Below are 11,903 nucleotides of genomic sequence, written 5' to 3'. Positions count from 1 at the left end.
TTGAATGTAAAATTCTGCTCAGTGGCTGTGTGCGCCAGCAGGCATTTGATGGGATGAAACTTGTAGGAGGAGTATAAGACGTGCTTCACCAATGGGCCCCTTAGTCTAAAAAGGCCTGTACATATGCATCTGTGTATCACTCTAAGCCCCCCCCCCCCCGCCACACACACACACACACATCATTCACACACACGCACCCCTTGGGCGGTACCAGGGTGTTTATTTGTCCCCGATACTGGTGAGGGTTGGTCATTACACACACACACACACACACACACACACACACACACACACACCGAGCGCAGGCTTGAGACCACTGTGAGTTTGATTGCATGGGTACGAGTGCACCACTGGGTAAGGCAACATCAGCTCATAAAGACGGCCCAGAAGAGGCACCACACCACACGCAGGTTCCACCACCCCTGCTGCTGCTGCCGCTGCTGCCGCCGTGCGGGAGGGAGAGGGGGAGGGAGAGGGGAGGGAGGGGAGGGAGGGAGGGACAGGGGGAGAGGGGGAGCCAAATATGGCTCCGTTCGGTTCGCTCTCACCAGTTGGCACGCTCGCTCCGAAAAAAACGCGTGCCCACCGCTGGGACTGGCCAGCGCCATCTGGATGAGCAGTGGTCTGAGGCGGGCTGGCCAGAATCTCTATGAGTCCAGTGATGATGTTTTACTGATGAGTCTACCGTTTCAGGCCTTCACCGCCCTCTTGGCCCGGCCTACGCTCTTGCTGACGCAGTGCCGAGCATAGTCACCCCCCCCGCACCCTCCCCGCCCCACCGCCCCCGCTATTAGCGTTCCCTCTGGGCTCAGTTTTCCCTACAGCACTCACAGTCTTGTTGTAATGTGTTTGTTCATTACACTTCCTAAGCATCTGTTTGTTTCAATGTCATGGAAACCTTTAGGCCTGCAGATATGGGTTCAGATTGCATCAAGCATACACAGCCTGTCACTGAAGCACCGGTACAGGGGAGATCTCCGTGAAAAGACTGGACACAGACTCCAAAGCCTTCACAGCATCCCCCCCCACACACACACTGGTGCGTATAATCCTACAGCGTTTGCTACCCTACGACGACACAACAGTCCAGGAGAGGAGGCCCTTGATCACGATTCTCGAGGGGGTGCGAGGGGAGCAGGGGGGTGGCGTGGGGAAGGGTGCAGCACTGGAAGTAGCATTTGCAAGGCTACACTCAGGCGTAGTCCTCTCTCTTCTCCCCCGAGAAGGCTCCTCTCTCTGGGGATAGAAGGGGGCAGTAGGTGGGGGAGCACCCAGCAGCCTGCAGCTGGGGGCAGGGCCGGTTGAGGACGGGGTGGGGTGGGGTCATATGAAGTACTCCTTCCTGGTGTCGCGGACACTGACGGCGCTGTGGAAGTCCAGGTCGCCACGGCAACTGTGGTCCAGGCGCGGCGGCAGCACGTGCGGCTGCTGCTCCTTCTCCTTCACCGGAGCCGTGGGCTGGGCCTGCTCGTGCCGGTACCGGTACAGGAAGCGGGTCATCACTGCCACCATACACAGGGTAACCAGAACCACAGCGGCAATCAGACCTGCAGGAGAGAGAGAGAGAGAGAGAGAGAGAGAGGAGAAGAGAGAGGAGATGAGGGAGGGAGAAACATAGAGATGCAACAAGAGAGTTTAAGGGAGAAGAACAGACAGATAAAGAGAGAGAAGAAAGAGAGATGCAAGAAAACAGATGCAGGATGAGATACACAGAGAGACAGATAAATAGACAGAGTAAGGGAGGGAGAGAGGGAAATGCAAGAAGACAGGAAAAGAAGGAAAGGGAAAGGAGATATAAATAGGGAGAGACTTGAATCAATTAATCTGTTCTTTCCCAGGCTGTGTGTCTGTTTAATCTCTACAGCTTCTAGATTCTTCTGTCAGATCCTCGCAGGCCCGAAATTGCTATAGGAATGTGGCTGCTCTTGACAGGTTACAAACCTTCCCCAGATGCAATCCCACCTGATAAGGAAGTCAATGCAACCTTCGCGCCACAAATTACATCACCTGGGGCTAATTCGGTTGGCAAGGTGACTCTTGGCCAGGCGTGGAGTTTCCTCCGCGCCGAAGCTTATGGGCCTCGGATTCATTTCACAGTTTGTTTATTTCCACTCGTGGGCTTTTGTGTGTGTGAGAGAAAGAGAGACAGAAGGAGAGGAGAGGAGGAGAGGAGGAGAGGAGGAGAGGAGGGAGGGAGACGACTACCTCCAATTACTGCTGAGTCACTCTGCTCTGCGTTTTTGAGCCTCTCCTTCTCGTTGTCGTCTTCCTCTGAGTGATCTGTAATATGAGAGAAAGAGAGGGAGCAGAAAACACTCCTCACCAATCAATTTTTATAGCTTTGGGAGAGAGAGAGAAAGAGAGAGAGATACAGAGAGAGAGAGAGAGAGAGAGGTGAGAGAGAGAGAAATACAGAGAGAGAGAGAGAGAGAGAGAGAGAGATGCACACAACTGCTGCTGCCACTAATACAGAATAATTCCTGGCAAATGCTTGCAGTGTTTGTACTTTCGTTTACCGTTAATTCAGGAATGTTTGCAACAGATCTTCAGGGAACAATTATGTAAGTTTGTGTTTATTTTAACCCTAATTATTTCAGTTATTTATTTCTCCTAATACTGTGACAGTAGAAAAGCAACGACAATTAACAACTAAGATCTAAGATCCACAGCACATCTGCAGATCTGAACATTTTACAATTATTACAATTAGCTTTTTTTAGACGCCCATGTTGTTGTGATAAAACACTTCTTACATGTTATCGTACCTCAAACTAATAAATGCTTCGTTTACAGTTTCTTACATTTTCAACAATATCTCAGCATTTTAGTCTAGCCCCGGACACACACACACTCTCTCTCACACACACACACACACACACACACACACACACACACACACACACACACACACACACACACACACACACACACACACACATCCCTGGGGGTTAAGAGCAGATCGGCCCACCTGCTTGTGAACGTGACGATGTCTTATCGGCCAATATCACACACACACACACACACACACACACACACACACACACACACACACACACACACACAGATCGGCCCACCTGCTTGTGAGCGTGACGATGTCTTATCGGCCAATATCCCACAGTTTGACTCCGCCGGGTTGCCCAGGACACTGACCAATGAGCTGCCTCGATTCAGTATTGCAGCTTTTAAAGGAGCCAAGTGATTAAACTGGACCGATGACAAACAGCCAATGAAACCTCTGGATCCTGCCTGTAGCACTTCCTCGTCCATGCCCACACGCCCTGTGTATGAGAGGCAGACATGCTGGTGTTATGGGTGTCTTCATGGGAAATACTGAAGTCAGATTTTCCATCTACTCAGCAGTTGAGCAGAACATTGACTGTGTGTTGACACGATCATTTATCTGACATAAACGCTCCAAGGCTAAAGATATACGCAGCAGACCTTCAGCAGACTTTGAAGATCGATGTCGGAGCTCGGAGTTAGAGCAGAAACTCATTAACAAATATTTTCATTTCCTCAATAGTGAGTAATAATGACACCGTAATCATTGATATATGAGACACGGCTGAGCTCCACATTATCGATCACTTGACCACGGAGTTGGTGGCACCATTTTCTGCTAACTGAACTGCAGGAATGTCTTGTGTGGTGTATGCGTAGCATCTTATCCAAAACACACATGGGATTCTTCAGGTGCTTTGCTATGGCTAAAGGCTCTAATGCCCTCTATTTTCACAGTTCTGAGGAGTGTCTGATTTCAATAGTTCACATTAGAAATGCAAAGCCTGCCGTGCCGGTGGTCACCCTGGGAAGGTTTGCTAATCAGTGAAGCAAAAAATGATTTCTCCAGCTAAACTAACCAGAAAGAACTAGCCACCATGCAGCCCCACTGTAGAGAGAAAGGAAAAAGCGCTATATTCAAGGATAATAAGAGACATTCGGCTGTCTAGCCCCCTGCCTGCTTGTCAGAAAAAGAGCCTAATTCAGGATAGAAAGAGTGGATAATGACATCATTTACATTTTTTAGTGTCCCTTTCAGTGATCATGAAAGAAATACAACTTCTCTCCAAAAGCGTTTTTTTTTTTTTTTCATCATGGAAGCACCCACCTGTAACTTTCCCCAGTGTTAGGGATCGTATTGTGTTCAGCTCTTTGTCAGACGATAAGCTGTATTTCTGGTTGATGTCCCTGTCAATCTGTTTTGAAAGAAAGACAGAAAAGAGAAATGTACACAGGCATTGTGTTGTGACATCTCAGTATCCTCACGAGGACTGCAGATGCAATCGTAATGAGATATCTTCTGTGTTAAGCCACAGCAGAGAATGAATCATACTGACATCACACTCAGCCTCCGAGTCCTGAGGCCCTCACGACAGAAAAGAAGACTCGTATAGATTCTCGAAGCCTTTCAAAGCAACAGGGTCTGGAAAACTGGACACTGCCACGAGGTACATTCACAACGTCTCCATGATTAAATGTTATTATATCTGCTTTACAATTACAAAGATAATAGTTGCTGTGTGTGTAGGACTGCTGAGCCCGAACCTACGTTCACCCACGTACTCAATCTCAGCCGGAGACAGGCCAATGCGGCCGCCTCATAAAAGACCCAGTTAATGAGGTCTGACTTGTTTTCTCATGACTCAGGTAAATATTTATTTCCGACAAAAGCTCTCAAGGTCTGCCTAAAGCGCGGAGACCTATACTCAGCAGAATAGGGCCACTAACCACAGGACGGCTTTTCATAACGCAGATGATGCTGGGAGCTTTTTGGAGCCACCATGGCTCTTGCGGTTAATGAGCCTAATCTTCACATGCAGAGTATCACAATTCACTCATAACCTTTTATTGCCACACTCCCGCTTTGATGCAGGCTGGGTAACAGATAAACGTGTGTATAAACATCAATATACTGTATGGACAGTATGCATATGCATATCATAAATATGGGACAAACATACAGGGGCAGATGAATTTACAGGTTAGCGCCTGTTTTAAGTGTTATTTCACCACAACCTGCGCCTAAAAACGTGGTGTGGTATGTACAAACTGACCGCATGCTGCTGGAGCTCACAGTAACTAGTTGTGTTTTCCTTCTTACGCATATGCGTTCATGGGAAGGTCGTGGGAAAGGTGGGGGTTTTGGGAAAAGCCTTGGGAGGAGTTGCGCACAGAGCGGATGAGTAGGTATTTCGTTGTATGTTTGAACAGTGCGGGGAAGAGTGCACGTCTGTGTTGCAGTGACATTTTTCTGCCTTTTAGAAGCATCTAGATCGCATGTTTGATGCTTGCATAGGGAAACTTCCACGAAGAACGGAAGCAACATTCCGAGCACCATTTTTGCTAATCTGTACCATTAAAAACAATCTTTTCTTTAGTTTGCCTTTTATTGTCTTGCCATCTCTTGTTCACTTCATCCACTTCCCTTCGAGCCTCTTTGATGACACCTCATTAGCATGTGTATCTAGTCCCTGCTTGCTAAAGCACTTCCATTCCTTGTTTCCTTTTCTGTTGGTTGGTCGTTTCATTTGTGCTTCCTTTCTGGGGCGAGCAACGCAGATTACGGTTAGAGGATGGTGACGTGTGTTGATGACGCAATTAGCTGCAGGTGTAGTACATTCAGTGCCAAATGGAGAGAGTTTTGTGCAGACTGCGAAGCGCTCTCTAACATACCTCTGCCCTATAGTTCCTATGAATTGTACGAGTAAATCTGGTAACTGCTGTCAAATTTTTGATAGATACGAACACTCTTCGTCGTACATCTTCTGGCTACTGAGAAAAAGGGCAATTTCCCAGCAAGCCTGTGGACAGAACGCCCCCAACCCAAATTCTAAAAGCATCTCTTTTACCTTGACATATATGTCCTTTCCCTCCCTATGGATCTGGACTCTGTGCAGCTGACCATCGGCCAGACTGTCGGGCTGTGGTGTGAACACGTCCGGCTTCTTGTCGAGGCTGAGCCGGTACCAGATCTGCAGGCTCCCTGTGAGAGGATGGGGTAAAGGGGTTGGGGTTGGGGTGGGGGGCGAGAGGAGGGGGTAAAGGGGTTGGGGTGGGGGGTGAGAGCGGGGGGGGGTAAAGGGGTTGGGGTGGGGGGGCGAGAGCGGCAGCAGGAGGAAAGGACGGTTAATCATTTCCCTGATCAGAGGGACACATTTTCACAGGCTTGTCGTCCTCCTCCCCCTCTTCTAATGAAAATAATTGCTCCCCTGACCACGCTGCCAAGCCGCCAGCCTAACGGGATGCTCCGAGCGCTCCTCCGGCGTCTCATCATCGTTAACCACCGATCACACTTTTAATCAAGACAAGTGTTGCGCTGATGAGCAGATGCTGAGATTTCCCTGCATTAAACGAGCATGTAAATAGCAAAGCCATAATGAGAATAATAAGCAAGAGAGGCTGGGGAAGGGAGGGAGATGTTACCATTTTGAGCCAAGATGGCGGCCATGTACTGCTGGTGGGAGGTGCTGATGGTGAGAAGCATGGCGGGGCCTGGGTGGTGAGGAAACCGAAGGCCACGTTCTCCCGCGACTTGCTGCTCTGGGCAAAGATGGCCGATGACTGGCGGCTCTTGTTGCGCACTACGGAAAACGGCTCCTGGAATGTGTAGGTCACAGATGAGCCGCTCTCGAACGACATGGAAACTTCTGTGATGGAAAACACACACACACACACACACACAAATGAGACAGGACTGTGTTTGTTAACCCTTCAGCAGGTACTATCACGGTGTGTTTAGAGTGTTGTAAAATGAACGTTCTAAAGAATATCTAGGTCCATCAAATATCATGAGGAATACTAGAATCTTACATTGTTGATGAACGTATTCTTTTATTAGAACGCTCAAAACTCGGCGGGCTCACTCTACCGGAGTTTTGGGACGATTTAACAATCCGAGGAGAAATCTGATCTGGGATGAACCTAACATGTTGATATGTTTTTCACAATAGTTTGTTTTTATTGTACTAACTCAACTCTAGGCTAACGTTAGCTAGCATACCACTGTTGACAGATGTTAAACCACAAGTAAAATTTCACCTCCAGTTCTCGTTAAAGAATAGACCACCAATGTTGACTACATCCCCCAACTATTTTCTCAACAACACTTGTTCAGCCTTCTGGTTTCTTGTTTTTTTTTGTCGTTACAAGAACTTGTGGCACTTCGTCAGTCATTTTGTGTATATCTGCTGCCCCGTAGATCACGTGACGTGATGCATTCATTGCTTCCTCTGGCCCTATAAACTTAATAACATCCTGCAGTGTGGGATGCCCCATTATTCTCCGATCTTGTAATGTGTGCATGTTTGAGATTGGAGCGAAGAACATCTGTGGAGATTCTCCTGATTCTCCTGATGTTAAAAATCCCGCTTTTAAAACTCCTGTAGTGTCAGCTTTAAACACCCCTGTCCTGGAATATCTCAGACGGGGATATAACGAGGCGCTTGTTCTCTTTATCACCGTTACATGAGTACATTGCCACTGCCTGAATTGGAATGCATCCAAAGCAACAGACAGACAGAGAGAGTGGCAGGACCTGGCTGGAAATGAATGCTAAAATATCGGAGCCTGGTGCAGAGACCAGAGACCAGAGACCGCGCTGACTACTTCTCTCATTGCATTCACACCCTGCCTCTCTCTCTCTCTCTCTCTCTCTCTCTCTCTCTCTCTCTCTCTCTCTCTCGGCCTGTCTGAAGTCTTTCTCTGAAAGCCCGAGCGAGGCTGCTATCTTGCTCACCGAGCTGCGAATAGGTCTGAAGTCTTGTCAAATCCAGGCATCTGCGTCTGACGGGGTAAAGTCCACCCTGACAGCGGCAGTTTTTTTTTTGGACGGCGAAATATAAAAGGTAAGGGCTGGAGCTTTCAGGGCCGCAGCCTTTTGAGGCAAATGCCGTCTAGCAGACGAGACAGGAAGCACTGTGGAATAATGGACCCGCAGAGGCATGGAAATGAAGAGAGAGAGCGAGCGACAGAGAGAGAGAGAGAGAGTGTGTGTGTGTGTGTGCGTGTGTGTGTGAAAGAGAGAGAAAGTGAGAGAGAGAGTGTGTGTGTGTGTGTGAAAGAGAGAGGGAGTGTGTGTGCATGTGTGTGAGAGAGAGAAGAGAGAAAGTGAGAGAGAGAGTGTGTGTGTGTGTGTGTGCGTGTGTGTGTGAAAGAGAGAGGGAGTGTGTGTGCATGTGTGTGAGAGAGAGAAAGAGAAAGTGAGAGAGAGAGTGTGTGGTGTGTGTGTGTGTGCGTGTGTGTGTGAAAGAGAGAGGGAGTGAGTGTGCATGTGTGTGAGAGAGAGAAGAGAGAAAGTGAGAGAGAGAGTGTGTGTGTGTGTGTGTGTGTGTGTGTGAAAGAGAGAGGGAGTGTGTGTGCATGTGTGTGAGAGAGAGAGAGAGAAAGTGAGAGAGAGAGAGTTTGTGTGCGTGTGTGTGTGTGTGAAAGAGAGAGAGAAAGTGAGAGAGAGAGAGTGTGTGTGCGTGTGTGTGTGTGTGAAAGAGAGAGAGTGTGTGTGCGTGTGTGTGTGTGTGAAAGAGAGAGAGTGTGTGTGCGTGTATGTGTGAAAGAGAGAGAGAGAGTGTGTGTGTGTGTGTGCGTGTGTGTGTGAAAGAGAGAGGGAGTGAGTGTGCATGTGTGTGAGAGAGAGAAAGAGAGAAAGTGAGAGAGAGTGTGTGTGTGTGTGTGTGCGTGTGTGTGTGAAAGAGAGAGGGAGTGTGTGTGCATGTGTGTGAGAGAGAGAGAGAGAAAGTGAGAGAGAGAGTGTGTGTGCGTGTGTGTGTGTGTGTGCGTGTGTGTGTGAAAGAGAGAGGGAGTGTGTGTGCATGTGTGTGTGAAAGAGAGAGAGAAAGTGAGAGAGAGAGAGTGTGTGTTGCGTGTATGTGTGAAAGAGAGAGAGTGTGTGTGCATGTGTGTGAGAGAGAGAGAAAGTGAGAGAGAGAGTGTGTGTGCGTGCGTGTGTGTGTGTGTGAAAGAGAGAGAGAAAGTGAGAGAGAGAGAGTGTGTGTGCGTGTATGTGTGTGTGAAAGAGAGAGAGAAAGAGAGAGGGAGAAAGGGAGAGAGAGACTTGAGTGGTGTGAGAGAAGATAGGAGGCAAGACGGGGCGTGGCTCTCCTTGCTTCTCCTCGCTTCTCCTCACTTCGCCTCGCCTCGCCTCTCATTCTCGGTCGCTTTGATCAAATCCTCCTCTGGAGCTCTTCGCCAGCGTTTGAAATCACGCCGCCGAGGCCAGTTACCTGCCTTAGAAGCTCTCAAATTGGGCTTCTCACATGTTTATGAACCTTGTCAGGCTCCCACAGGTGTCCTGCAGACACTATTAATATAAACCTGAAGCTAACCAAGATGCTAGCACAATATCATCTAGGTCCTACAACCAGATCGATGTGTGTATTAGTTTGATACAAATTCCATATTAGTAAATAGTAATTTTCCTGATGGTGATACAAGTTTCCTTGCAGATGGTTTACCTCTCTCATAGCTAATTCAGCTACTTGGCAGTTGACCTGTTTTGTAGGAGGTTTACCTATCTTACAGGTGTTTTACCTGTGTTGTAGATGCTATACCTATGTGACAGGTGTTTTACCTGTACTGTAGATGCTATACCTATCGGACAGGTGATTTACCTGTGTTGTAGATGCTATACCTATCTGACAGGTGTTTTACCTGTGTTGTAGATGCTATACCTATCTGACAGGTGTTCTACTGACAGGTGTTGGAGGTAGTTTACCTGTTCTGCAGCGTGGTCCTTCGTATGCCGAGTGTGTGCAGTCACACTCGTAGCCGTTGCTCTTCTCGATGCACCTGCCCCGGTTGTGGCACAGGTTGTTGTGGCTGCTGCAGTGACCCGGGCACCCCGAGCTCACGCCGGGAGTCATCTTTGCCCGCTCCTCCAGGTCAAGGGTCATGCCGTTCATGCTCAGCGCACGCATGCAGCCCAGGAAACCCCTCTGCCTGGATGCTGTGCCGCCTGAGAAGGAGAGAGACCGCAGCGAGTGATGTTTCAGTCCAACAGCCATTTTATTTGCTGCCATCTTCTCCCGATGGAATGTTAAACAACAAGGCCCTTTCTCTCTCTCTCCAAGGCTGTAAATAACCTTCCTCCCCTCTCTATATCTCTCTCTCTCTCTCTTTCTCTCCCTCTCTCTCTCTCCCTCTCTCTCTCTCTCTCTCTCTCTCTCCCTTTCTCTCTCTCCAAAGCTGTAAATAACGAGCAAATTTATAGTTGACATGGTTATTTTTCATCCATTATCTCAGGAGAGGGAGAAGAAAAGAAAAAAAAGACTGAGCTGAATTTGACGCCATGGGGAGCGCCTTTTCACAGTCTGATGAGCATGTCACCGGCACGTACACTCTCTCTCTCTCTCTCTCTCTCTCTCCGCTGCGAGTCTGCTCATGTTGCCGGCACACACACACACACACACACACACACACACACACACACACACACACACACACACACAGACACAGACGGCCCGGGACGTGGGCTAGCGGGCGCACAGATTGGCACAGATTGGCACAGCGGCCCACGGCGGCACCAGTAGGAGCTGGCAGGAGCGCGTGGCGTTTAGGCGTACGGACTGATGGACGGACGGGCGGGCGGGTGCTTACCCACAAACAGCTGTCCGCTGAGCTGCAGGCGGTAGTGCCCCTCGGGGGGCGCCTCCAGGAAGCGCAGGGGCAGCTGGTCCACCTGAAGTGAGGCCTCCTTGGTGTTGCGCTCGGCCCGCACGTAGTGCCACTGCTTGTCGTTGAGCGGCAGGGGGGACTTCACCGTCAGTAACACGGCCCCGTTGCCCACGTCGAAGGTGAATGTCACCGCAGTGGGGGCTGAGAGAGAGAGAGAGAAGGAAAAGAAGAAGGGAGAGGGAGAATGAGAGAGAGATAGACAGAGAGGCAGAGAGGAAGAAGAGGAGAGGCACAGAAGAAGAGAGATTTAGAGTGAGAAATAGAGAGAGAGAGAGAAAGAGAGGGAGAGAGAAACAGAAAGGCAGAGAGAGAGGGAGAGAAGCACAGTACGAGAGAGATAAGAGACTCAGAACCCAACAGTCCAGTCAGATTTATATCCCATGTGGATCCACTAATGCTGCATTAATAGATATGGCAATGACAGCTGCTTCAGGGAAATGGAGAGAGAGGGTTATATGTGTGTGAGAGAGAGAGAGCGCAAAAGAATGAGAGAAAAAGAGTGAGAATGAGAGAGAGAGAGAGGGGGAGAGAGAGAGAGAGAGAGAGAGATAGTGGCTGTGTGAGAGAGTGAGCGTGACGATGATAGACAGAGAAACAGATGGAAGTCTTCCAATGGGACCATTTCGTTAAAAGTCCTGCTAAACAGGTTGTGTTTTATAACATCAAATGAACAAAATGGATACTCTCTATTCTCTTTCATCAGCATGTCCCTTCCGCCTTCCTTCCAAAACAGCTACATATAGTAAAGTTCACCCTCAGTAATACCCACAAAAGGCTCTTTAAGGAAAAGAAAAAAGAGAAAAGACAGCGGCAGAAGAAACATCAAAACTCAGCCAGCCCTACGTGCATCAGCAGGGGGGTTTAGTGATGTCTGTCAAGGCCATCTGAATGCTGATAAAGAGCTTCAAGCGGCAGAGAATGAGAGATCGGCACTCTTCACAAAGAGCCAATAAGAGCCTGGTCTGTAGAAGCACGCCTTGTCTTCGCCATTTACGTGATGAGATTTCACCCACTGCAGCCAACCCAGTTGAAACTGACTACAATTTCAGCAAACTCCTCAAATATAAATGGCCCTAGCGTTAAGGTGACCCCCACACCCAACCTCCTTATTTCCCTACACCTCGAGCCAACCACTCAAAATCCTCCTTCAAACCCTCCTCTCAGGAGGTTTACATATGGGTGAACAACTTCACATGAGGAGCGATTTGCTGAATTAGACAAAAAATTGACTAAGAATT

The 11,903-nt window shown here is 48.8% G+C and overlaps 1 protein-coding gene across 1 annotated transcript in view; it reads right to left on the bottom strand.

The window, feature by feature from the left end:
- Window positions 1-481: 481 nt before the first annotated feature.
- Window positions 482-11,903, bottom strand: part of cntnap5b (contactin associated protein family member 5b) — a 61,119-nt gene continuing 49,697 nt past the window's right edge. Inside the window, 9 exon segments of the mRNA XM_031558398.2 lie at window positions 482-1,547; window positions 2,206-2,280; window positions 3,075-3,278; window positions 4,109-4,196; window positions 5,850-5,983; window positions 6,424-6,486; window positions 6,489-6,647; window positions 9,707-9,946; window positions 10,588-10,806. Coding sequence (XP_031414258.1) covers window positions 1,324-1,547; window positions 2,206-2,280; window positions 3,075-3,278; window positions 4,109-4,196; window positions 5,850-5,983; window positions 6,424-6,486; window positions 6,489-6,647; window positions 9,707-9,946; window positions 10,588-10,806 — 1,406 coding nt within the window. The 3' untranslated portion in view covers window positions 482-1,323.

The sequence above is a fragment of the Clupea harengus genome, chromosome 21 (genome assembly GCF_900700415.2).
Source record: "Clupea harengus chromosome 21, Ch_v2.0.2, whole genome shotgun sequence".
NCBI classification, from domain to species: domain Eukaryota; kingdom Metazoa; phylum Chordata; class Actinopteri; order Clupeiformes; family Clupeidae; genus Clupea; species Clupea harengus.
This window is presented reverse-complemented; position numbering and strand designations above follow the sequence as displayed.